General features: G+C 39.1%; 2 protein-coding genes across 7 annotated transcripts in view; one reads left to right on the top strand and one right to left on the bottom strand.

Moving 5' to 3' along the window:
* Positions 1-15966, bottom strand: part of ATP6V1E1 (ATPase H+ transporting V1 subunit E1) — a 51314-nt gene extending 35348 nt beyond the window's left edge. Inside the window, exons 1-4 of one of the 2 annotated variants that reach the window (XM_077169580.1) lie at positions 15789-15966; positions 9831-9896; positions 8201-8310; positions 7695-7761 (exon numbers count right to left, since the gene is read on the bottom strand). In XM_077169580.1, the coding sequence (XP_077025695.1) occupies positions 7695-7761; positions 8201-8310; positions 9831-9896; positions 15789-15821 (276 nt within the window). In that variant the 5' untranslated portion in view covers positions 15822-15966. Of the gene's footprint in view, positions 1-7694; positions 7762-8200; positions 8311-9830; positions 9897-10981; positions 11037-15788 lie in introns of those variants that run through there. The other variant, XM_077169581.1, reaches the window with a different exon arrangement.
* A 4073-nt stretch (positions 15967-20039) lies between these two features.
* The window catches only part of BCL2L13 (BCL2 like 13), a 123357-nt gene continuing 116409 nt past the window's right edge, over positions 20040-26987 (top strand). For 2 of the 5 annotated variants that reach the window (XM_077169558.1, XM_077169561.1), the window contains exon 1: positions 20040-20208. The gene's annotated coding sequence lies outside the window, so the exon portion shown is untranslated. The other 3 variants (XM_077169555.1, XM_077169556.1, XM_077169557.1) reach the window with 3 other exon arrangements.

Here is a 26987-nt window from a genome sequence, read left to right as displayed (position 1 = left end):
AGGCCCTGAAGCAAATGGCTTGGAAGATATTTCTAATTCTTTTCATGACCCACCCTTACCACCCATCATTTCTTCCAGACCTATAACTAGACTGAAGTTCCAACAGGCCCCTAAAGTTGAGATACAAAGTATCACACATGGGGAGGTACATTATACTCCAAAATAAGTGTGTGAGTTTTCCAACTTATATCGACAGAAATCAGGGGAGTATGTGTAGCAATGGATTTTTAAGGGTGTGGGATAATGGTGGAAGGCATATAAGGCTGGATCAGGCTGAATTTATTGATATGGGCCCACTAAGCAGAGATTCTGCATTCAATGTTATAGCTCAAGGGGTTAGAAAAAGTATTAACTGTTTGGATGGTTGGTTGAAACATGGATCAAAAGGTGGCTGACATTACCTGAGGTTGAATAGCCAGAACTGCCCTGATATAATGTAGATGAAGGGATCCAGAGGATTAGAGAGATTGGAATGTTAGATTGGAATTATCATGCAAAGCCTGCTCTTACATCCCAGGAATGTCCCAGAGGATGCACCTTTTACCAGAACAGTGAGAAATAAATTTGTGAGACTAGCACCACCATCCCTGAAGAGCTCTGTGGTTGCACTTCTCTGTAAGTCAGATATTACTGTAGGAACTGCTATCACTGAGCTGGAATCCTTAAACACAGTGGGGATGACCGGATCCTGAGTTGGGAGAAGCCAGGTGGTAGCACTTAACTGTCAAAGGCAAGGTAGACGTGGCTATTATAATAGATAGCAAACGCAAAGCAGGCATCAAAATTATATGACTCGCAGAGATTTGTGGCAATGGCAAGTAAATCATGGGGTACCTAAAAATACAACAGAAGGGCAGTCCACTAAATTCTTGTTCAAGCTGTATAAACAAGAGTTCTAGGTCAAGTGAACAGAAGTCTAACACGAATTACAAAAACACAGAGTCACAGCCCCTTAATCAATTTCCAGACTTGAGACAGTTTACAGACCCAGAGCACCTTGAATGAAGGGGAAGCCAGGTCCCTTTGGGGGAGAACCCTGTTACAATGCCACAAATTTATACTGTTAATCTTCCTCCAAGCCTTCCCCAAGGAGACTGACGGCCTTTTACCAGGTAACTGTGCATTGGGGAAAATGAAATGATCAGATATTTCAGGGATTATTAGACACTGGTTCAGAAGTGACATTAATCCCAGGGGACCCAAAACATCACTCTGGTCCACCAGTCAGAGTGGGGGCTTATGGAGGCCAGGTGATCAATGGAGTTTTAACTCAGGTCTGTCTCACAGACCCATTCTGTAGTTATTTCCCCTGTTCCAGAATGTATAATTGGCATAGACATACTGAGCAACTGGCAGAATCCCCACACTGGCCCTAACTCATGCAGTGAGGGCTATTATGGTGGAAAGGCCAAGTGGAAGCCACTAGAACTGCCCCTACTGAGCAAAATAGTAAATCAGAAGCAATACCAGATTCCTGGAGGGATTGCAGAGATTACTGCCACTCTTAAGGACTTGAAGGATGCATGGGGTGGTGATTCCCACCACATCCCCATTCAACTCTCCTATTTGGCCTGTGCAGAAAACAGATGGGTCTTGGAGGATGACAGTGGATTACTGTAAGCTCAACCAGGTGGTAACTCCAATTGCAGCTGCTGTTCCAGATGTGGTATCATTGCTTGAGCAAATCAATACATCCCCTGGTATGTGGTATGCAGCTACTGATCTGGCAAATGCTTTTTTCTCAATAGCTATTAGTAAGGACCACCAGAAACAGTTTGCTTTCAATTGGCCTGGTCAGCAATATACTTTCACTGTTATACCTCAGGGGTATATCAACTCTCCAGCCTATGTCATAATGTTGTCCGCAGGGGCCTTGATCATTTCTCATTCCCACAAGACATCACTGGTCCATTATATTGATGATATCATGTTGATTGAACCTAGTGAGCAAGAAATAGCAACTACTCTAGACTTACTGGTAAGGCATTTGCATGTCAGAGGATGGGAGATAAATCCAACAAAAATACAGGGTCCTTCCACCTCAGTGAAATTTCTAGGTGTCCAGTGGTGTGGGGCAAGTCGAGATATCCCTTCTAATGTGAACGATAAGTTGCTGCATCTGGCCCCTCCTACAACCAAAAAAGAGGCACAACGCAGAGTTGGTCTTTTTGGATTTTGGCGACAACATATTCCTCATTTGGGTGTGCAACTCCTATTGAGTGATCAGAAAAGCTGACAATTTTGAATGGGGACCTGAACAAGAGGAGGCTCGGCGACAGGTCCAGGCTGCTGTACAAGCTGCTCTGCCACTTGGTCCGTATGATCCAGCAGATCCAATGCTGCTGGAAGTGTCAGTGGCAAATAGAGATGCTATCTGGAGCCTTTGGCAGGTCCCTATAGGAGAATCACAACGCAGACCCTTATGATTTTGGAGCAAAGTCTTACCATCTCCTGCAGATAACTACTCTCCTTTTGAGAAACAACTTTTGGCCTGCTACTGGGCCTTAGTAGAGACTGAACGCTTAACCATGGGCCACCAAATTACCAAGAGACCTGAGTTGCCTATCATGAGTTGGGTGTTGTCTGACCCACCAAGCCATAAAGTTGGGCGTGTGCAGCAGCAATCTATTGTAAAATGGAAATGGTATATACGAGATAGGGCCAGAGCAGGTCCTGAAGGCACAAGTAAGTTACATGAAGAAGTGGCCCAAATGCCCATGGTCTCCACTCCTGCCACATTACCTTCTCTTTCTCAGACCAGAGCTATGGCCTCTTGGGGAGTTCCTTACAGTGAACTAACTGAGGAAGAGAAAACTCGGACCTGGTTTATAGATGGTACAGCACAATATGTGGGTACCACTGAAAAGTGGACAGCTGCAGCACTGCAACCCCTTTCTGGGTGTCCTTAAAGGACAGAGGTGAGGGGAAATCCTCCCAGTGGGCAGAACTTTGAGCAGTGCACCTGGTTGTTCATTTTGCTCGGAAGGAGAACTGGCTAGAGGTGCGTTTGTATACTGACTCATGGGCTGTTGTTTAATGGTTTGGCTGGATGGTCAGGGACTTGGAAAGACCATAATTGGAAAATTGGTGACAAAGAGGTCTGGGGAAGAAGTATGTGGATAGGCCTTTCTGAGTGGGCTAAAAACATGAAGATATTTGTGTTCCATGTGAATGTGCACCAGAGGGTGACTTCAGCAGAGGAAGGTTTTAATAATCAAGTGGATAAGATGACCTGTTCTGTGGATACCAATCAGCCTCTTTCCCCAGCAACTCCTGTCATTGCCCAATGGGCTCACGAACAAAGTGGTCATGGTGGTAGGGATGGAGCTCATGCATGGGCTCAGCAACATGGACTTCCACTCACCAAGGCTGACTTGGCTACAGCCACTGCTGAGTGCCCAATCTGCCAGCAGCAAAGACCCACACTCAGCCCCCAATATGACATTATTCCCCAAGGTGACCAGCCAGCTACACGGTGGCAGGTTGATTACACTGGACCACTCCCTTCATGGAAGGGGCAGTGATTTGTTCTAAGTGGAATAGACACATACCCTGGATATGGGTTTGCTTTCCCTGCATGCAATACTTCTGCCAAAACTTCCATCTGTGGACATACAGAATGTCTTATCCATCATCATGGTATTCCACATAGCATTGCTTCTGATCAAGGAACACATTTCACAAGAAATGAAGTGCGGGAATGGGCACATGCTCATGAAATTCTCTAGTCTTACCATGTTCCCCATCATCCAGAAGCAGCTGGATTGATAGAACAGTGGAATGGCCTTTTGAAAACTCAATTATGGTGCCAACTGGGTGGCAATATCCTGAAAGACTGGAGTAATGTTCTCCAGGAAGCTGCATATGCTCAGAATCAGCGTCCGCTGTATGGTGCTGTTTCTCCCATAGCCAGGATCCATGGGTCCAGGAACCAAGGGGTGGAAATGGGAGTGGTACCACTCACTATTACACCTAGTGATCCACCAGGAAAATTTCTGCTTCCTATCCCTGCGACCCTGAGCTCTGCTGGTCTACGAGTTTTAGTTCCACAACAGGGAGTGCTTCCAGGAGTGTTGTTCCAGGAGAAACAACAATGATTCCATTGAACTGGAATCTAAGACTGCCATCTGGTCACTTTTGGTTACATATGCCATTGGATCAACAAGCCAAGAAGGGAATTACATTATTGTCTGGGGTGATTGACCCTGACCATCAGGGGAAGTAGGACTGGAACTACATAATGGAGATAAAGAAGAGTTTTCCTGGAATATAGGAGATCCCCTAGGGCATCTTTTAGTATTTCCATGCCCTGTGATTAAAATCAATGGAAAACTGCAACAACCCAATCCAAGCAGGACTACCAATGGCTCTGAAACTTCAGAAGTGAAAGTCTGGGTTACCCCACCAGGCAAAGAACCACGGCCAGCTGAAGTGTTTGCTGAAGGTAAAGGGAACATCGAATGGGTAGTGGAAGAAGAGCGTGATAAATATGAACTTCGACCACGTGATCAGTTACAGAAACGAGGACTGTAATGCTGTTTTGTTCATGTTATACCATTTAAGTTGTAAGATATCAAGTTTAAGAATGAATATTACCCAAGGTTTTGCACCCTATTCTGGAGAGATTTAATGTGTTTCCAGTTATATGGAGGATAGTTGAGTATTGTTAGATGAAAGAAAAAAGGTGTGTTTTATTTAGAAATTAGGTATGGTTTAAGGCAGTATGTATAGCTGCCAAGTTGACAAGGGGTGGACTGTCACGGTCAGGTTCATGCGTCAACTTGGCCAAGTAGTGGTACGTGCTTGTCTGTTTGGGCAAGTGCTGGTCTGTCTGTTGTGATGAGGACATATCATGGAATTACATCATGATCATGTCAGCTGCATCCACAGCTGATTCCATTTGTAACCAGCCTATGGGGAGTGTCTTCTCAATGAGTGATACTTAATCTAAGCACTGGAAGCCTTTTAACGAGGATTCAGAAGAGACAGGTTTTTTCCTGCTTCAGTTTGTGAGCCTCTCCGATGGCGTTCATCTAGACCCTCCATCGGAAACGTTGGCTTCCGAGGTTGCCCTGTGGACTTTGGACTCTGCGTTCTGGCAGTTACATGAGACACTTTTATAAATTTTATATTTGTGAGTGTTCCCTGTTGATTATGTTTCTCTAGAGAACCCTAACTAATACACATCTCCATGGAGAAAATCTAATCAAAAGTTTCTGTCCTACAATATCGACTTAGGATTAAAAGAAATGGCTGCCCCTACAAATTGGGTCAGGATGAAAACATGGCTTTTCTGGGGTACAGAAGGGATTCAAATTGGCATGCAGATATAGCCTTGTGAAATGTATTTTTAAAATATTAACACTAAAGACTTTCAAGCACAAATGGCTCCTTGATATAGGGGCTGCAGAATGGATGTTGTGTTAGTAGATATGAAAACAACATAATATCATTATATATCTCCATCAGAGCTCTTGGATAACAAGGTGCACTGTCATAACAATATTTTGAAAGCAATTCTTTTTTCTGAGCAGTAGGTGCCAATAGCAGGATTAAAATATTCAGTAATCCATGCTAAATTGATAATGCTGCAATCCAGGCTTTGTTCTTCCATTTACAGAGCTCAGGGAGAGTAGATTTAGCATAATTCTTAAGGGCGTTAGGATTTTTGGAATGGTAAATGAGGACTGGCTTCAGCTTCAAGTCACCAGCTGCATTAGCCCCTAACAAGATAGTCAGTCTGTCTTTTGAGGCTTTGAAGCCAGGCACTGACTTCTCTCTAGCCATGAGAAGTCCTAGATGGCCTCTTCTTTTTGAAGAAGGCTGTTTCATCTACATTGAAAATCTACTGTTTAGTGTAGCCACCTTCATCAATTATCTTAGCAAGATCTTCTGGATAAGTGGCTTGAGCTTCTACATCAGCACCTGCTGGTGTACCTCGTATGTACATTATGATTATGTTACAGAGAAACCTTCTTTCCATAAATCTTCTGAACCAATTTCTGCTTGCTTCACACTTTTCTTCTGTAGGTTCTTCACCTCTTTCAGCCTTCATAGAATTGAAGAGAGTGAGGGCCTTGATTTGGATTAGACTTTAGTTTAAGGGAATGTTGTGGCTGGTTTGATCTTCTATCCAGACGAGTAAAACTTTCTCCTTATCAACAACAAGGCTGTTTCAGTTTCTTATGATTCCTCTGATTCCTCTGTTCAATGGAATAGCACTTCCAATTTCCTTCAAGAACTTTTCCTTTGCTTTCACAACTTGGCTAAAGTTTGTCCCAAGAGTCCTAACTTTTAGCCTATCTCGACTTTTTGGAATGCCTTCCTCACTAAGCATAATCATCTCTAGCTTTTGATTTAAAGCGAGAGACATATGACTTCTTCCTTTCACTTGAACACTTAGAGGTCATTGTAGGCTTATTAATTGGTCTAATTTCAATATTATTACATCTCAGGGAATGGGGAGGCCCTTGAAGAGGGAGAGATGGGGAAACAGCCGATTGGTAGGTCAGAACACAACATTCATTAAGTTTGTGATACTTTTGATCCATCTGTTAAAGAAAATTTCAGATAACTGTATTTTGAGAAACTATCCAAAGTTGAATTTCTTCCTTTTATTAAAAGTAAAATAAGTTCAAGCTATACAACTGGAGTCTCTCTATAGCCCACCCCTCAACATTTGAAAATCGCTGTGTATGATGAAAGGAGATATTACTGAAGTGTAAAATAATCATGTGACTATTTTAAAGAGAGGGGGAAGACATTGAGAAGGACTAGTATTGAAAAAGGCGAAAGTTTAGAAAAGTAGAAAAAAAAAAAAGAGATGACACTCAGTATTTTTGTTTTAATCATTTAAATACAACCCACTAGGATGTTAAGGTCCCATGAAGGCAAGGATTTTTTTTTTAATGTAACTCCAGTACATAGATCTGTGCCTGACCCTTAGTATACAATCAAATATTTCACAAATGAATGAATATTCATATCACATACGATCTGAGTATTTAATTGGACTATTTGACATATGATCTGAATATCAGGTGTCAAGTTATCTTATCTCTGCCACCTAAAATTTTCTTATTTATTTAAAAGAATTTAAAACAGCTTACAAAAATATAGCCATTAAACAGTTTAAATAAAGACAAATTAGAAAATACAACTAATAAAATATAAATAAGTGAATGAAAAAGTCAAGGCAAAGAGAAAATAAAGACATATAGGTTAAAACTAGAAATAAAACTTACTAAACCACTAGGGTGTTTACATCTGGTTTTAAAAGCTAAATTTACCATATGAGACAGACAACTGTGCATCAGGAATGTATCATCAAAAGGATTTCTAATGTATTAGATTATCCTTCTCAGAATCCTTCCCACTTAGTGCCATTAATCTTCAAAAAAAGGTAACATACTAGATACCCCACATTACAGAACCTATTAACTTTGAGCAATAAAGATAATGTCTCTGATATGTGTGACAGTCCTTGGTATTCATATTTAGGAAAGTTTTTTATTTCTCATAATGCCTAGTATAATGATTTGCATACTTCAAATTCTTAAACATTGCTGAACAAATGTTTTCTAAAAAGCTTCTCATCAAATCCTTAATTAACTAGTATTAACTAGTAAATAACCTAAAATAGGCAAATGAATACAATTTTATGATATTCTACCTAATAAGGGCTAATTACTCACTGTAATAAGGTCATCTCTGGCTCTGAGGACTTTGAGCCTTGCTTGATTCATCAAATTGGACATCTGACTACAAAAGGTACAGAAAAATAGCATCATCAGCACATAAAAAGACAAACTGTAGAGAAATAAATGTAAAGCTTTCTATATGTACAATGAAGACTGGATAAGCAACAAATAGCTCTCTTTCTAATGACCAAAGAGAAATGCACTTAGACACATTTAGTGGTTTCTATCAACTTATTTTCAAAGATAAGGAAACAAGGAAGTATTTATTGAGTATTTACGACATAGCAAGCATTTTCACAGCAGTTATTCCATTTGTGTTTTCCATTTTCACAAACAAGAAAAGACAAATTCATAACTCAACCAAAGTCAGATCAGTATTATGTGGTTGGGTCTGGGCTTGAACCCATCTCTGCTCAACTCCAAAGTTACTGCTCAGTCCTCTCGTCCCACAAACTTTTTAAAGCTTCTTCAGCTCATTACCATGATGAGGATCTACTTACATTTTCTTTTGCTGCTCAATCTGCTTTTCTTTCTTCTCATAGTATTCCATAATCTTAAGTCTTTGAGTTTGCACAAGTCGACCTTTTTCAATGTTGAACTCTTCTTCTGCCTACCCAGGAATTAATTCACATTAATTCATTGCACCAAATTTTATTTTAAGTTGCTGATGACCATAATCCCTATGATTATTTTATTCCATATCTAAAACAACAAAGTTATTATCAATCAGAAGACTGATTCTGTTAATGAAAAAAATGATATATTCTAAATTCAATCCACTGGCTTACCAATAAGGTAATGAAAGAACACAGAATTAGGACTTTAGAAGATGTGGGTTACTGTGGGTCAACTTATAAGTTGAGGAACCTCAGTCTTAATGTCCTTCCTTGCAAAATGAAATAATAAAAAATTGCATTATTTTCTTGTAAGTTAAATAAAGGAGATAAAAGTTACAATCCTTTTAAGATTATAAATAATCATACAAATATAAGTTGTAGTTTTATCAGTGCAAATTATTGAGGTTATCTTAGCATATCAGATGTCTGTGATTTTAAGTAGTATGAAATTATAATTTCGGTAAAAGTACCTAAAATTGCTGATTTAAATATTTACTGTTTGGCACAGGTACCCAAGCTTTCACATTTTTAAATAAATGCCTAAGAATATATTTCCAACATCATAGGAATTAAGTGCACATGTTGGCATTATACAAGGATTAGACTTTTAATTAGGAATGTATCTGCCAGTTGAAATTAAATTTCTGTATTTGGCCCAGAGAGAAATATGGGAGCTAATAACAAGAAACTGCAGTGCTTCTACAATGACCACAACTAGGTCAAATGGGGCTGACTGACTATTATATATTACAGGAAGCAAAACAGTTTTTCTTAAATTATGAATTAATTTAATAGTTCAAGATTTCAGAAAGTCTTAGTCCTAAATACCAAGTACATAACAATTTTTAGGCTGTCCTGGCAAGTGAAAAATGTGACTAATGTAGAATAAGTTAAAAAGACAATGAAAATAAAATGGTAGATGACATATTCTGGTCATAATTTAAAAGCAAGCTTTTAAAATGCCTACTTATTTTAACTACAGTTAAAGAAAAGGACAATCTGATACACTGTTGAGGAAATAAACTGGTATAAATAATGTACAATTGGAAACATAATAGGTACTTTAAATACTGTATGAATGTCATTTTTGTGATGGGCAAAGTATTCATTCAAGTCTTTTATGCATCCAAACTTTTTATTGGTGCAAGGGGCCCAAAGTAATGAAAAAGCCAAAACAACAATAAAAAATACTACACCCTCCCCTAAAAAACCATCACAATTAGACCCATTGCCAAATGTCTGAATTTTGGATTCCATGAGAAAATTAACCTATCCATTACTTTTCTATCCCCTTCCATTAAATTGCAATCTGAATAAAAAAGAAAAGAAAAAAACAATTGCAATCTGAACAACTAGAAAGGAATATTTTTTGAAGAAAACATCGAAGATACAGAGATATTCTTACTAGTTCTATGTACCACATTGTTAAGCAGACTTACTAATAATACTGTTCAGCAAAAGAAAACACTACAAGACTTTGATACTTAAAACTACATAGAAAATGGAATCTTACCTTTGCATCTATTTCTTCTGCTTTCTCATTAGCTTCTTGTTCAATGAAAGCCATCATGTGCTTAATCTATAAGGAACAAGAAGGGTATTTTATTTTTTAATTCAATAAGAGAAAATATAATGTCTATCTTTTCTGATTCATTCAATAATCAATCATTTACTGCATGCATATTATGTGCCAGAAGCTACACACAAAAATAGGTGAGGCGGGCCGCGGTGGCTCAGCGGGCAAAGTGCTTGCCTGCTATGCCGGAGGACCTCGGTTCGATTCCCGGCCCCAGCCCATGTAACAAAAAACGGAAAAACAAAATACAATAAAACAAGAAAATGTTTAAAGATGTTTCCCTTTCTTCCTTCCTTCCTTCCTTCTATCCTTCCTTCCTTCTCTCTGTCTTTCCTTTTAAAAAAAAAAAAAATAGGTGAGATCGTTCTGTCCTTGGGGAAATTACAATCTGAAATATGCTTTAGTAAATGGACAAGACAAAATATACAATAACGCCGACAAATAGGACAAATTATCCACAAGCAATTTGGAGTCTATGGGGGAGAAAGGACTGCATATATACCTTCCTCCACTTTGTATCCCCCTTCAGCCAGCATCTTCTCTTTCTCTAAAAAAAGTGTCAGAGCTACTCTTACAAATTTCTTACCTCCCACCCTCAACACACTTTAATCTAATTTCTGCTCTCTTCACTCCACTAAGAGTACTCTTACAAAATCACAACAAATATCCTTAACCTTAAATCTTGGCCTCATCTTACTTGATATGTTGGCCAACACTCCCTACTGAACAGTCTTCTCCCTTGCATCTTTGATCTCTTCCTCCTTTCTTCAGTTACTCCTTTCGATCTCCTTTGGAGCCATGTTCTTCTTTCTGTCCTTCCCAGACTGCTATTCTTGGCTATCCTACTCACAGTAACCATAAATTTAATACATGCAACATCAACTGCTTTTCACTCCCCACCCAAACCCCTAATTTGGTTTCCATCCTGGGGAAATACATTAACACCCAACCTTTACTCTTCCTTGTACTTCAGTTCTCACACCTAATCAATCACCAAAGGTCTAACAATTCTCTCTTCAGATAGCTCTTTAATTTGTCTACATCTCTCCATCTGCACAGCCACTATCCTAGTCCTTGCCATCATCTACCTCAGCAGAATCATCCAGGCAGCTTCCAAATTTGTCTTCCTGACTCAAGTCTTGTTCCTTCCCTAGCTATTCTACATTAGAGGTCTTTTTAAAATATTTATCTTATCATGCAGCATCCTCCCCGCTAAAATTTCTACTTGCCCTTAAGTGCACAGAAGGTACATGATCTTTGCTTATCTTCCCTGTTCACATGTACAGGCCCTTCACCATTCCTTAAACTCATAGTTTCTGTCATTACTAAATGTATTTCTGTTTTCAGTTCTTTGAGTTCACCATTCTCTTTCTCATCTGCAAGATTTCAAACATGCTGTTCCTTCCTTCTACTTGGAACTTTTTCCTCCTCCTCTTCATTTAGCTGACTTCCTTATATTGTTGTTATTAGAGAAGCTGCAAGTTTATAGAAAAATCATTCAGAAAACCTAGCTAGCTTCTTGGGCTTCAGCTTGCTTAAAAATTATTTTCTTCAGGAAATCATTCCTAAACTCCACTTATGTGCACTTAGGGCACCCTGAACCTCTTCTCTCATAGCATCTAAACAGATTTAAAACTGTTTACTTGTTCCTCTCCTCAACAAAGCTAGGAAAAAAAGGAATGTGGAGCTTGATTGTGAAGGGTCTTAAATGCTATGTTAAAGGGTTTTAGATCCTTGGTGTCAACTGGAAAATAAAGTCCACTGAAGGCTTGTGAATGGAGCTTGTAGTGATTGATCCAATTTAGAATATTAATTGTCTTTAGTAGCAAATGATAATTCCATTTCATAAGGCACTTCACCTGGAAGGAGAGATAAATCCAGAAAAAAAAATACTAATCACAAAAATTCATAGGCCTTTTAGGTTATTAATTAATTGTAGTTATTAATTCTCTCATGAGTAGAGGGATTTCTCTGTCTTTAATATCACTGTAGGCACAGAACATAGAACAACCATGACAACAATAGGTACTCGATAAATATTTGTGAATGAAGGTACATACAGGTGTATAAATATGAGTTAAGGTGCATACAGGTGTATAAATATGAGTTAAGGTGGTGACAGTAGCACAACATTGTGAATGTGATTAATACCAATGAATTGTATGCTTAGAAATGGTTAAGAAGGAAAAATTTATGCTTTGAAATAAAAAATGAGAGACAGAGAGAGAGACTAAAGGGACAATGACAACTAAATGTAATATATGATCCTGGACTGGATCTGATAATGGAGCTAAAAATGCCCAAAAGTATATTATGGGGATATCTGAAAAAAATTGGAATACAGACTGGTAAGCTTTCTATTAATGTTAAATTTCTTGAACCTGATAAAGATACTTAAGTGAGATTTACAAAAGTGAGTATCATTTTCTTAGGAAATACATGTGGAAATATTGTGCTTATCCTTGAACACAATATGTATGCAATGATGTGTGTAATCTACTCTTCAAATGTTTAGAAAACAGATAAACATAAAGAGAGAGAGAGAGAGAAACAGAGTGCTATAACAAATGTGGCAAAATGTTATTGGTAAATCTAGGTATCTGGATAGAGGACACTGAAGTTCGCCTTACTGATTTTTAATATTTTTGCCACTGTCCTATATGTTTCAAATTACTTCAAAATAAAAAGTTAAAAGAAAGTGAGTTAAGAAAACATATAGTATGGTTTTAGAAGGGACAGATTTATTCTTTCATCAAATTTCTTAAGAGCTACCCTATTCTCAAAGATCCAAAATAATTATGTTGATCAGAACCTATTTTTATAGATAAAATATTTAAAAGAAAAAACTCAAGCTCTAAAATACTGGAGATACCTATTCCAAATCTACATTTATGGAAAATTACTGTGACCTTGCTGAAAGGATTACTCCCAACACATCTGGGGGCTGGGGAGGTGGGAGTGGTGTCTCCAGCTTGAAGCCTCACTGAACTTAGTCTGGAATTTTAGCTTTATATAATTATCAAAACAGATGTTTATAAAAGACTGGTCTGGCCTCTAAAGGCAAGCCCTGATTCAAACTGCCTTATCATTTATACTGGACCCTCTGCTACCAGATTTGACTAGACCAGCAGAGCCTGTTTACAGTCAACGTGATTATATTCTCTCTTTAGGAGTGACAAGCATAGAAATATCCAACCCCTTTAGGGCATTTAACTTCTAACTCTAAGGCAGAAAAATCTGGCTATAAAAAAACAAAACAAAACAAATTTTTTTTTCCTGCTATTCCAGCACTTAAGTTTTGGGGGGTGAGATTCCTCTGAAAATTTCATGAACTATATAACTATACTATGCACACAATAAAGCGAATACTCACAAATATTTTTATGTGCTTTGTGTTTGCCCTCTCACTGCTGGGAATACAGTGAGAAAAATAAACCTACTGCCTTCAAGGAGCTTAATGTTCTAATAGTGCAGGCAAAATATAGGATTTCTTCTTTCTTTCATCTAAAATTGTGAAAACTAGAGTATGTGGAGTGTATCGTACCTTTCCACTGCATCAAATTTTTCCTATATTTAACATCAAAAGCAGTGATGTTATATGTTTTTTAAAAACCCTCTGCCCTCTCCTAATATAACTTATGTAGACAGCTTAATTGAACACCATAAGTACATGGAACCTTGAGTAGGACATGAGATTCTGTTGGTTTGTCCAGAGTGATGCCCCGATAAATCCCACAGTGATCTGAACAGAGAATAAAAAAGTATCTGCAAAGTCCCCTTCGGCAAATGGTGAGAAAGGGGGAAATTTCAACTTCCCCAAGTTGAATTCTTGATATTCTCACAAGCAGTGTGGACTATGAAAGCTATAGGCTGAGCCCCTAATCTTGGGGTTTGTTCATATGAAACTTAACCCCACAAAGGATAGGTCAAGCCTACCTAAAATTAGGCCTAAGAGTCACCCCCAAGAGAACCTCATCTGTTGCTCAGATGTGGGGTCTCCCTCCAGCCAACACAACAAGCAAACTCACCACCCTCCTCCTGTCTACGTGGGACATGACCCCCAGGGGTGTGGACCTTCCTGGCAACGTGGGACAGAAATCCTGGAATGAGCTGAGACTCAGCATCAGGGGATTGAGAAAACCTTCTTGACCAAAAGGGGGAAGAGTGAAATGAGACAAAATAAGTGTCAATGGCTAAGAGATTCTAAACAGAGTCAAGAGGTTATCCTGGAGCTTATTCTTATGCATTAAATAGATATCACCGTGTTAGTCAAGATGTAGTGGACAGGCTGGAAGGAACTGCCTGAAAATGTGGAGCTGTGTTCCAGTAGCCATGTTCCTTGAAGATGACTGAATAATGATATAGCTTTCACAATGTGACTGTGTGAATGCAAAAACCTTGTGTCTGATGCTCCTTTTATCTACCTTATCAACAGATGAGTAAAACATGGAATAAAGATGAATAATAGGGGGAACAAATGCTAAAATAAATTTAGTGACATGCTGGTGATCGGTGAGGGGAGGGGTGGGAGGTATGGTATGTATGAATTTTTTTCTGTTTTCTTATTATTTCTTTTTCTGAATAGATGCAAATGTTCCAAGAAATGATCATGATGATGAATATGCAACTATGTGATGATATTGTGAATTACTGATATATATGTAGAATGGAATGATCAAAAGTTACGAATGTTTGCATTTGTTTGGTGTTTTTTGGTATTTTTTAAAAAATAAAAAAATTAATTAAAAAAAACCCTCTGCTTTGTAAAAATACTGTAAGATTTCTTAAGGTCTTACATCGATGCTTTTGTTACCCTGATTTTCCTTTTGTGGTCAGCACTAGAACAGTTAAAACAAAACACTCCACTCTTCTTAGTGCGTGCTATGTTAAAAATAAAATGAAGAGACATTTTCAAGGAAATGGCAACATCCAAGGAAAAAAACATTCACCTCATTGCTCATCTAAGAAGATTCATAAGTCAGTGCACTTTAGTCAGAGAATTTTCCTAGTACTTCGAAAAGAAGTGGGTTTAGTTCTCTAAACTATGGGGTGATTAAACAGCAGCCTTAAACTTCCTCTTCTGAAAACCCTATTGTCACTATAACTACTATATGTAATGATGGATAAATGAAACCTCTTTTCCTCAGGTTAGTTATAGCTCCATCAATAAAATTAATCCCTCTCAAAGACTTTGGCATTACAACATTCCTAATGTCCACTATTTTGAAGGTATTTCTTTTTTTAATAAAACAAGTTTCCCAGGGCTGCTTATACACTTGCAAAATTAATGTAGGTCCACGACTTCCATAAGAATTAACTCTCCACAACCTCTGGCTCATCTACTTTGTGCCAAACACTGGTAGGCTTTGAGGTTCATAGCCTAAGAAAAAGAGGAGTTACCGGATTTGATAAATATTAGCATTCGGCCTAGTGGGCCACAAGCCACTGCAATTCATTATGAGACTCCTCCAAGACCAAATAAATGACGTCAAAACAACACTAGAAGCAGCTTTCTTCCCTCAATACTATTTCTTTTCTTTCATACACCGTGAGCCCTTCCCTCAGGATTAAAAATCAAGTGATGAAGAATCTGTTTTCGATCACTGCACTGATCTCTGCCCCGTCGATTACAGCCAGACCCTTGGAAAACAGGGACTGCCGAAATCCGCGTCAAAGAGCCAGCGCGCTCACACGACCGCGAGCAAGCAAGAGGGCAGTGAGCAAGACTCGCAGCAGTCACATGAGCTGCGGAATGATACCTGTCAGCTTATCACCCTCCCAGGACAGACCACTAGGACCCGGGAACTTCGGGTAAGGAACCTTCCTCTGGCATCAGGGCTTGGCCCAAGGAACTCGCCCACCACCCACGGGACCGACGCCGCGGCTTCCCCTCACCTGCTTTTGCACGTCAGCATCGCTGAGGGCCATGGCGAAAGTTGCTAGCCCAGTGGAGGAGTATCAAGTTAGATTTGAAAAAGACGGTGGAAGAATCGAAGAACAAAACCCGACGCAGGGCTGGTCTCCCTTTGCTTTATAATCCGGGGTTCCGGTTCCTGCCAGGGGACGGCTCTGTCAAGCCTCCACGCACGTGTTAGCCAATAGGAAGAGAGGAGCCCGGGGAAGTCCCGCCCTAACCCCGCCCTACCCTGGTTGGGCGCATGCGCAAGTCGCCCCGCCCTTGAGTGCTCTTGGTCGCTGGATGATTTCACCTATGCTCCTCTCTTGACATGCCTGCTGTTTGTTAAGAGAAAGAAGATAAGGAGTTCCTGATCTGAAATTAGTCGGGCCTTTTGGATTTCTCCAGCCTCAGAGCCCTTGCATTTTTTTTTAGTTTGATTATTTTATTTATATCCAAACCAGACTTTATTATAATTTTACTTGACCTTGTTTTTATGCGAGCAAATTCATCAATATTTTATTAACAGATTTTATTTTTAAAAAAGTTTTAGATTTATAGATTACAGAAAAGCTGAGGAGCTAGAGAATTCCCGTGTACCAACCAGCTCCGCAAGCAGCCAGACAGTTTCCCCTATTATTAACATTTTACATCTCATGGTACAGTGTCACAATTCACGAACCAATGTTGATGCATTATTAAAGCTCATGGTTTATTTAGATTTCCTTGGTTTAAATTCAACGTCTCTTTTCTGTTCCAGGATCCCATCCAGTATACCACATTACATTGAATTGTCTCCTTAGGCTGCTCTTGGCTATGACAGGGTAATAGAACCTGACCAGTCTTTCATGGCCCGTGTTCCACCCCCACCCCCAGCTCCGCCCATCCACTCTCCACTCTCCGAAACAGCTCCCTCATTGACACAGTTGTAAAAGTTTCCATCTCTCTTTTCTCCAATCTCCAAAATCTCCACCTACACACTCTTTAGATAATTTCTTGTTTTTAACGACTTCAATCAGACCAGCCATAATTGGCTTTAACCACAAAGACATGCAGTTAAAAAGAAAGTTAACCTAGGAGAAAACTTTACCTAATAAATAATACACTCACTGAACCCAGATGCTTTGTTTTGCTGCTGCTATGTTTTGAAACTGCACCCTGTAACTGGGCAATAAGAAGACAATTCGTGATTAACCCCTTATCTTATTTTGTAACCCTAAAGCCAGGTGCCCTTGCAAACAGCCCCCTTAAGTTGGGTTTCCTTGCAAATAGCCTCTTACTGATTAATATGAGCCAACTCCAAACTAAACACCTCTAATTCCTAAACTATCTTGCTGAACCAAGTCAATTCTAGCCAGATTCTGCCTGCCTGAGACGCACAGTAGCCTAAGACGGTAATTACTCTGTCCATACTAAGTAATTAGAATGTCTCTGACCTCCTCATTCAGATGGCCTTCTCATTATCCAAAACCTGTCTGCCTGCCTTTGAATGCTATAAAATGCAAAGTTTATCCAGTTGGGTGAGAGAGATTTGAGGACTACCCTTCTACCTTCGTGAGGCTAGCTTTTGCTAAATAAATTTTTTTTCTTCTCAAAATCCTGATCTACTTATTGACTCTGTGCACATCCAGTAAGGACTTACTTACTTCCCTTGTTGTTTTGTATGCTGTACAACAGGGTCACGTTTCATCATTTTTCCATGAGAGTAGCCCATTATTGCAGCACCATTTGTTGAATTTTTGTTTGTTTTTGCTTGTTTTTTGGGAAGTGCATGGACCAAGAATTGAATGCCCGCCTCCCGCATGACAGGCGAGAATTCTACCACTAACCTATGCTTGCACCCCCTCCCTTGTTTTTGATGACTGTGCCAGTTTGAAAGGATTATTGTTCTAGGTTGCTAGCTACCAGAATGCAATGTACCAGAAATGGAATGGCTTTTAAGAAAGGGGGGATTTAATAAATTGCTAGTTTACAGTTCTAAGGCAGAGAAAATGTCCCAATTAAAAGAAGTCTATAGAAATGTCCAATCTAAGGCATCCAGAGAAGGATACCTTGGTTCAAGAAGGCCGATGAAGTTCAGGGTCTCTCTCTCAAGTAAGAAGGCACATGATGAACACAGTCAGGGTTTCTCTCTCAAGTAGAAAGGCACATGGCGAACACGGTGTCATCTGCTAGCTTCCTCTTCTGGCTTCCTGTTTCATGATGCTCCCCGGGAGGCATTTTCCTTCTTCATCTCCAAAGGTCGCTGGCTGGTGGACTCTGCTTCTTGTGGCTATGTCATTCTGCTCTGCTCTCTCTGAATCTCTCTCATTCTCCAAAATGTTTCCTCTTTTATAGGATTTCAGAAACTAATCAAGACCCACCCAAATGGGTGGAGACATGCCTCCAGCTAATCCAGTTTAAAAACCACTCTTAGTTAAATCACATCTCCAGGGAGATAATCTAATTACAGTTTCAAACATACAATACTGAATAGGGATTAGAAGAAACGGCTACTTTTACAAAATAGGTATTAGGATTAAAACATGGCTTTTCTAGGGTACATGCATCATTTCAAACCAGCACAGTACCCTTAAGCCTCCTCTATCCATTGCAAATGGGAACACTGCAGCCATAAACACCATTGTGCAAATGTCCATTCCTGCCTACACTTTCAGTTCTTCTCCGTATACAACTAGCAGCCCCATTCCCAGCCTCCTGGACACCACCATTTCTTTTTTTATTTTTTAAATTAATTTTTAAATTTTTAAAGAAAATGATAAGAAACAAACATTCTTAACATATGGTCATTCCATTCTACATATATATAATCAGTAATTCACAATATCATCACATAGTTGCATATTCATCATCATGATCATTTCTTAGAACATTTGCATCAATTCAGAAAAAGAAATAAAAAGACAACAGAAAAAAAATTCATATATACCATACTCCCCCACCCCTCCCTTTCATTGATCACTAGCATTTCAATCTGTTTAACATTTGTTCCCATATTATTTATTTTTATTCCATATGTTTTACTCATCTGTTGAGAAGGTAGATAAAAGGAGCATCAGACACAAGGTTTTTACAATCAGTCACACTGTGAAAGTTATATCATTATACAATCATCTTCAATAAACAAGGCTACTGGAATACAGCTCTACATTTTTAGGCAGTTCCCTCCAGCCTCTCCATTACATCTTGACTAACAAACACCACCATTTTTAATCAGTCCAATGATAGCCTCCAATGACACATGCTCCCACCACTTTTTGTTTCTATTATTCCACACCGTTCAGATTTAAATCATTTTTTTAAAGGTTATTAAGATATAACTCATATACTGCAACTCAAGTTTTTGGTATATTCACAGAGTTATGTAATAATCACCACAATCAATTTTACATTACTCCAAAAGGAAACTCTGCCCACATTGGCAGTCATTCCCTACAAGGCTTTCATCACCTCCTTTCAACAGCCTACCAACTCCTTATCTTCAACTTTCTCCTTATTTAAATTCATTCCAGGTACTTCGCCTGCAAACTGACTTCCCTAAAGCATGGTTTAATTGTTACATCCTCTCTTACAGTACCTACAAGTTCTCCCGCAAAGGATGCTTGGATTCAAGCAAACAACCAGCAATTAAGCACACCTAATATTTCATGGATTGCCCTTAGGGGCCGAGAACACAAGATTCCATTCCAGCCCTAACTTCCTCCTTTCTCCTACAGTATTCAAAATGGATTACTATAGAAGGTTTGTTTTATCGCCAGCGTGCCTCTGACCAGGACGCTTCCTCTGCCTAAAATGCTCTCTCTACCCCACCTCACTTCCATATTCCCAGATGTTTCCCAAACTTTTAGGACTGTTTCCCCCCTAAAATGTGTACGAACCCCACAACACCCGTCTCTACACGGATCTAACCCGCTCCTTTGCACACACTTGAAGCTAATTACGTATTTGTAGAATTGAACATATTCTGAGGATACGGCAATACTCCTTTCTCGGAAAAGCCAACATCTTCCCACACCACAAAAGGGTGGTCAGTATTTTCACTCCACTTTCTCCAAGCCATCTATGTCCGGAAATAACTTAGAAAGAGACACGCCGCAACCCCAGGGACCACAACTGTAAGCGGCTCCAGGCAGCGGCGCGCTGAGCAGGGTCTGCTCTATCGGGTCACGTCTGCGCGAAGAGACCTCCAGCCTTCACTGGTCAGTCCTTCCGCAGAAGAGAAGGAAACGCCCACGTTCCCGGCAGCCCTGAAGCCGGCGGTGACGCAAGCGCGCTGGGGGTGATCTCACCCTCCATCATGGCGGCGGCGGTAGATTAGGCCGCGGGTTGAAGCAGACACCACAGTTGCAGGACCCTGTCGGAAGCAACTGCTGCCGCCACCGCTTCTTTCAGCTCTTCTGGGGCAGGGGCCAGGGCCAGGTGAGGGGAGTGGGGTTCCGGGCAGGCAGAGCTGGTGAAAAGGAAAGGTCCCAGAGACTGTATCGATCCACCGGCTACCCAGTGGTCCCGGCGACGCGTGAGAGTTTGTGTGAGTATGTGTGTGCGCGACCTATACCCTTGGCCCGAAGGTTCGCGAAGCTAAGGAATTCGTTTCATTATATCGGGATCTGTCCAGGGTGGCCCCCAGCGGACGCTTGTTGAACGGAGCTTCTTTCTGACGGTTAGGAACTCGGCGCGTTCTTTATTCTTTCTGAGGTTTGGGAACTCGGCCCGTTCTTTATTCTGCCCTTCTTCCTCGCAAGTATTTTCACATGGAAAACCCGTTTCCGTTTCCATGTGAACCAGATTGGGGAATGTGAACATCTTTTTGGTTTCGGAAAAGGTTCTAATGCGATTCACGTGGAATGATTATAGATCACTTGTCCTTCCCAGTCGAATCGTCCATAGATTGTTAAAAATCCCAGATTTTTAATTCTTAATTCACTGCTCTTCTGATACATTTTTTCCCCCAGTATAACCTGCCTCCTTACCCAACATTCCGTGAAGAGGATAAGTTTCTTTCCTTCATAACCGGCTGTGAGGGAGGACTCCTTGGCTTTTCGAGTTGGGGTTTTAGCCTAGGACGGATTTGGGCAGTTGTTCACAAGCTCTTGACTGATAGTAGCTTTGTTTAGCTCTTAACCACTCCCCGCACAAGTGTTTGTTTATCCAGAATAGCTGTCTCACTGCCTCTATGTAGAAGTTTCGAATCGAGTTACAGTACCAACCCCCGCCCCCCCCGTTTTGGCTTTATGATCTAAAGCAAAATAAATAAAAAGTCATTTTGCGAAATTGACACTAGGTTTCCCCCTGGAAGTTAGGTGTAAACTGGAGTGTTGATCTCTGCCCTGACTTGTGTGACCTTGAATACGTTGCCACACCCTTGAGCTACCTTTTTTAAAACCCCTCTCCCCAAGCAAGTGTTTGTGTACATGATCAACTGCTTATATTTCATATACACGATTGGCTGAATGTACCCTGCACAGTTATACGTTCAACTTGAAAATGTTTAAGCCGTAAAAGGTTTTGACGATCCTCTATTCCGAACGGTCAAGGACTAGTCTGATTATAATTTTTTTATTCAAATGAGTTATTTTCTTACCGAAGATTGTACCCGAATAGTTTAATTCACTCGAAGGATGTATTAGGGTGAGTCCGACCGGCTTTGTAAAGAAAGGCAGTGCTCACTAGCATATCAATTAATAAATATTAAATTTCTACACAGGATTTTTAGGGCAAGTGATTTGCAACAATACTAATTGTGTAGACATAGTAAAATTTGAACCACTAAGTACCCACCCTACTGCTTTTTAATCTGTTGTTTTTCAATCTTCATTTTCATTTGTTTCTTACTACAAATAAATGGTCACCAAGAGTTCTTGTTTAATACATATTACAGAGTTGGGGGAGGCTTGTTTTCCGAGTAGTAACCGCTTTACTGAGATATAATTAACATGCCATACAATCTACCAATTGTACAATTCAGTGGTCTATAGTATATTCACAGAGTTGTGCAGCCATCATGATAATCAGTTTTAGAACATTTTCTTCACCCCCAAAAGAAACCCTCTACGGATCCCCTTCTCTGCTGTGCCCTCTCCTCCCCCCTCCCAGGATTTTGTCTCAATGGATTTGCATATTCTGGACGTTTTGTATAAATGGAATCATAGAATATTTGTTGACTTTTGTGGCTGGCTTCTTTTATTTAGCATAAATATCTTCAAGGTTCATCCATATTGTAGCATGTCTCAGTACTGCATTTGCTTTTATGACTGAATAATATTCCATTGTATGAATACATCACATTTTGTCATCAATTCAACAATTGATGGACATTTAGGTTATTTCTGCGTTTTGGCTGTTATGAACATTCACTTACGAGTTTTAGGGTAGACTTGTGTTTTCATTTCTCTCTGGTACATAATTAGGAGTGCAAAAGTTAACTGAAAAAAAATTTTTTTATATGGGCAAGCACGGGGAACGGGGAAACCAACTCGGGTCTCCGGCATGGCAGGCTAGAACTCTGCCTGCTGAGAGCCACAGTGGCCTGCCCAGTTAACTGGATTTTAATGTCTCCCTTTACATAAGTTTATCTATCATATATAGAAAGCCTAATTACTGCAAAAGTCAGATTTTGTGCTTGTAAGTTTATGGGGAAAGGGTGAATGTGAGGCATTCTTCTGTAAGTAATTTTTCTGCAATTGCCAACTGCTGAGTTAAAATATTTTTAGGCTGCTCTTTATACAGGATTGAACTGGAGTGTTTCAGTTAGGCATGTTTCAGTTGGAAGGCATAGTCCATGCTAGAGTTCTTGGTTTTTGCCTCGAGTACTTAGAGTTTTAAAAATGACATCTTGTTCAGTTGCATTTCTGAGTTGGGTGGGGTGACTTTTTTACAGTTTTGGAATTTTTGTTAGGATTATTTTATTTAAACTTTTTTTTGGAGAAAGTTTTAAAATTCTGTGGTAACTTAATAAAACATGGATTTGAAAATTTAGTTGTTGGATTTCATGTTAATTTGTGGAACTTTTGAAACTATTTTCTACTGAAACCACCAGTGAGCCTTGAGATTAGATGTTTAGTAATCAAAAAGTTTTGCTTGTTAATGTTTAAAATTCCAGAGTTTTGATTTTTGATTGAGTTATCTGTGGATTTTTATTTTTCTCCAAAAACTGGGATTATAGACATGTTCAACTCTCTTTTGCTAGAGTATTTAACAATCTTATTACACTGTAATTTTACTTAAATGGAAAGAAAATAGGCTGCTGAAAAAATATCATTAAAACTTAAATTTTAACGAGTGTTTGTTATGGTTCTGTGGCATTAAAGGATACATTGTAGGTATGGTCTTCTAAATTAGTCAGAGGTAGGTACTAGGAATTTCTATTTATAACAAGCATCCTAGGTGATTGTGATCATACAGATTTGGGAAACTACAAAAGACTTTGATGTTGCTGCAGATTTGTTTTTCATAAGAGTTTATTGTAGAATTCAATAGCTTCTGCATACTTTCTGGTTATAGTTCATAAAATGTGCTTAACTTCTGCAGTGCTGTTAGTGCTAAAATTCTGGAATTTGCACTGGTGTACATAATAGAAATTTGATTAAAAAATAAAAGCAAACCCTTTGTTATAAAGTATAGATAATATGTTTGTTATTGAAGAATCATGGCTGTTTATTTACTGCTGGTTTCAGAGATGCCACCAAGTTGATATATAAATACAGAATTAAGTCACCTAAGCTTGCTCAGAATGTCTGGCTGACACCTGTGTGCAGCTTAATAGAGGAACAAACTAAAGGTGTGTGGCAGGGAAAGAAACAGATGGGTCACAGAGGTATTCAGTAGGTTTCTTTGAATTATGAAGATTTCAGCTTTTATATTTAAGGTCATTTATTTAAACACTTCTTGATATCAAGAAAACTTGCACCTAATTTGAATTCTAAAAAGTTCTATTAGGTGTAATTTAAAGAGTGAAAAAGAAGGTTTTTACAAGAATGTGTGTCTTTTAGGTCCAAAATATACTCTTCCTGTGTTGAAGAGGCAATAGTAGAATGGACCTGAAGTGTTGTCCCTTGCTTCCAGAAAAGCTCAGGATGATAGTCCCTTGATCACATTTACCTTCCGTCCAGTCTGTCTTCTTTTTTACCCCAGATCCATTCTCAAAATTGACAGATTTGCTTCTTTTTGTTCTTTAGGTCTCTGGTATTAGATAACCTACCAATGGATATAAGGAAAAACCATTTTATTTTTCTACTATTTCTTCCTGCTGTTATTAGTGTACTTTTTTTAATAGACTAGTTTTTAGAACACTTCTAGGTTTACTGAAAAGCAAATGTTAGAACTTTCTACCTCTGCATCCCTCTTTCCTACATTGCTGCCTGCCATGCAGTGAGCATGTGCTGACTAAATGCAGTTAAGGGCCAAGGGTTAGGAAATGAAGAGAATGTAGCTAACTCAACGTTGCACTAACTAGCTGTATGATTTTGTACAAATAAATAGTCTATTTTTGTTTCTCCATCTATAAAATTGAGACTTTTACCTTTTTCTTTTTAGCATAGAGGATTCCTGTGACAACACACGGAAAAGTGTTTTGGAAATGGAAGTGTAACACAGATCTAATTTATTTTTAGTATTTGTTAGAAATACAAGAGCCCATCATGCCAGATGCAAATTAGGTACTGCAGAATGTTGTAAAGGAAGTGGATGCCTTCTAATCCCAGAAAACCCTTAGAATACATGACAGTGTAGTAGTGCTTTGGGGTTTATATTTGGCAATGCCTCTCTCGTATAATTTAATACAAACATATTAAGTGGTCCTGTGATCTGTCTGTACCATCTAACCATAGGCCTGAATGAGCTGCCCCTTTGTAATACAGCTGGAAGCTCAAGCTAAATTAGAAATTGGATGGCTATTTTATTTTATACTCAGATCCAGTATATTTAGGTCTGCTTTATTTATAACTAGAATGCTAAACACTCATTTAAAATCTTAGCAGTGGGGCAGGCCACTGTGGCTCAGCAGGCAGAGTTTTCTCCTGCCATGCTGGAGACCCGGGTTTGATTCCTGGTGCCTGCCCATGCAAAAAAATAAAAAATAAAAGAAATCTCAGAAATATATTCTAAAGCTTAAATGATTTAAATTTGTATTATCTTCATTACTGTGGATTGTTGAGGAATGAATATATTACAATAAATCATCAAATATATGGATATTAACATGTATACTAGAGCCAAGACTGTTTTGCAAGTGGGATGATGAATATGGAAGATGGAAAATTGTGGAATTCATAATTAAGGCTACATTTATAATTAGGCAGTTGAGTTTTGTAAGAAAATTTGAAGAGCTGTAAGAAAACTTGGAGAGCATTTGGCTAAGAATCAAATTTGGAAACTTGGTGAACTAGATTTAGTCTGTGGCATCTGGGTGGAGGATATGGCTCAAAGTGCCTTCAGGAATATGGTTTTTTTTATAAATCTAAGAAGTGTAAATATAACAAGTTAGAGAACAATTAAAATGTTTTTTATTTGTAAACAACATACAAATACAAGCAAACATTCCATAATGATGTGTAATCAGTGACTCACAATATCATCACATAGTTGTATATTCATCACCATGATCATGTTTTAGAACATTCGCATCACTCCAGAAAAAGAAATAAAAAGAAAAAAATCATACGTACTATATCCCTTACCCCTCCCTCATTGAGAACTAGTATTTTCATCTACCCATAGTACTCTAACCTTTGTTCCCCCTATTATTTATTTATTTATATTCCTGGCACCGGGAATCGAACCCAGGTCCTCTGGCATGGCAGGCGAGCATTCTTGCCTGCTGAGCCACCGTGGCCCGCCCCCTATTATTTATTTTTTATCCATGTGTTTTACTAATCTGTCCATGCCCTAGATAAAGGAAGCATCAGACGCAAGGTTTTCAATCGTAAAGTCACATTGTAAATGTTATATCTTCATGCAGTCATCTTCAAGAAACAAGACTACTGGAACACAGATCTATAGTTTCAAGTACTTCCCTCTAGCCACTCCAATTAAACTAAAAAGGGGACATCTATATAATGCATAAGAATAACCTCCAGGAGAATCTCTCAACTCTGTTTGATATCTCTCAGCCACTGACACTTTACTTCTTCTTATTTCTTTCTTCTCCCTTTTGGTCAAGAAGGTTTTCTCCATCCCTTGATGCTGGGTCCGAGCTTATCCTGGGATTTCTGTCCCACATTGCCAGGGAGATACACCCCTGGAAGTCATGTCCCACATAGAGAGGGGGAGGGCAGTGAGTTCTCTTGCCATGTTGGCTTAGGTCTCAGCCACAAAAGAGATTCTCTGGGGGTGACTCTTAGGCCTAATTTTAATTATGCTTAGCTTATTCTTTGCGGGGTTTAGTTTCATAGGGTGAACCCCAAGATCGAGGGCTCAGCCTATTGATTTGGTTGTCCCCACTGCTTGCTAGAATGTCAGTAATTCTCCAAATGGAGAAATTGAATATTTCCTCCTTTCTCCCCATTCCCTCAAGGGGACTTTGCAAGTATTTCTTTATTCACTGTCCAAATCACTCTGAAATATATTGGGGCATCACACTAACCTGAACCAACCAACAAAATCTCATGCCCTATTCAAGATTCCATGTACTTATGGTGTGAACTAAACTGATCATACAAATTAAATTAGGAAATGCACTACCCAAAATATATAAATTTTGCACCAAATAAACATCTTTAGCTTTGTTCTCACACAGAAGTTGAAGTTTTAAAATATGGGTATCATCCTTTATCCAGTGTTCTAATGTATCTTAGTCCTGTCCAAATCAGCTTCATTCATATCTCTACTTGATGTCTGACCACTTTTTAAACAGTTCCTGTATGGGATACTGCTGTCTTTCATAGCTTCATAGCTCTAACTCTGAGTCTCAGGTGTCACATATATACCTGAAGTTTCTGGGAAAGACCATGTTAACTACAAATTGCTCAGCATCTCAGAATTTAGAATTAACAGTTATACCTCTTGATTATCTGTGATTGCTGTAAGAGCTTACAATCTAAGAAACTTTACTATAAGTCCCAGTCTGATAACCCATGCTCTCGACTTTAGTTCACTGAATTTTTATATTGTAGATAGTCCATTTGATTGAGGCATGATATTTGTCTTTTTGTTCCTGACATTTCATGCAACATACAGCTCTCAAGGTTCATTCATCTAGTTGC

This window comes from Tamandua tetradactyla, chromosome 7 (genome assembly GCF_023851605.1).
Source record: "Tamandua tetradactyla isolate mTamTet1 chromosome 7, mTamTet1.pri, whole genome shotgun sequence".
Taxonomy (NCBI): domain Eukaryota; kingdom Metazoa; phylum Chordata; class Mammalia; order Pilosa; family Myrmecophagidae; genus Tamandua; species Tamandua tetradactyla.
The sequence above is the reverse complement of the archived record's forward strand: the minus strand, read 5'-3'. Positions and strand labels throughout refer to the sequence as shown.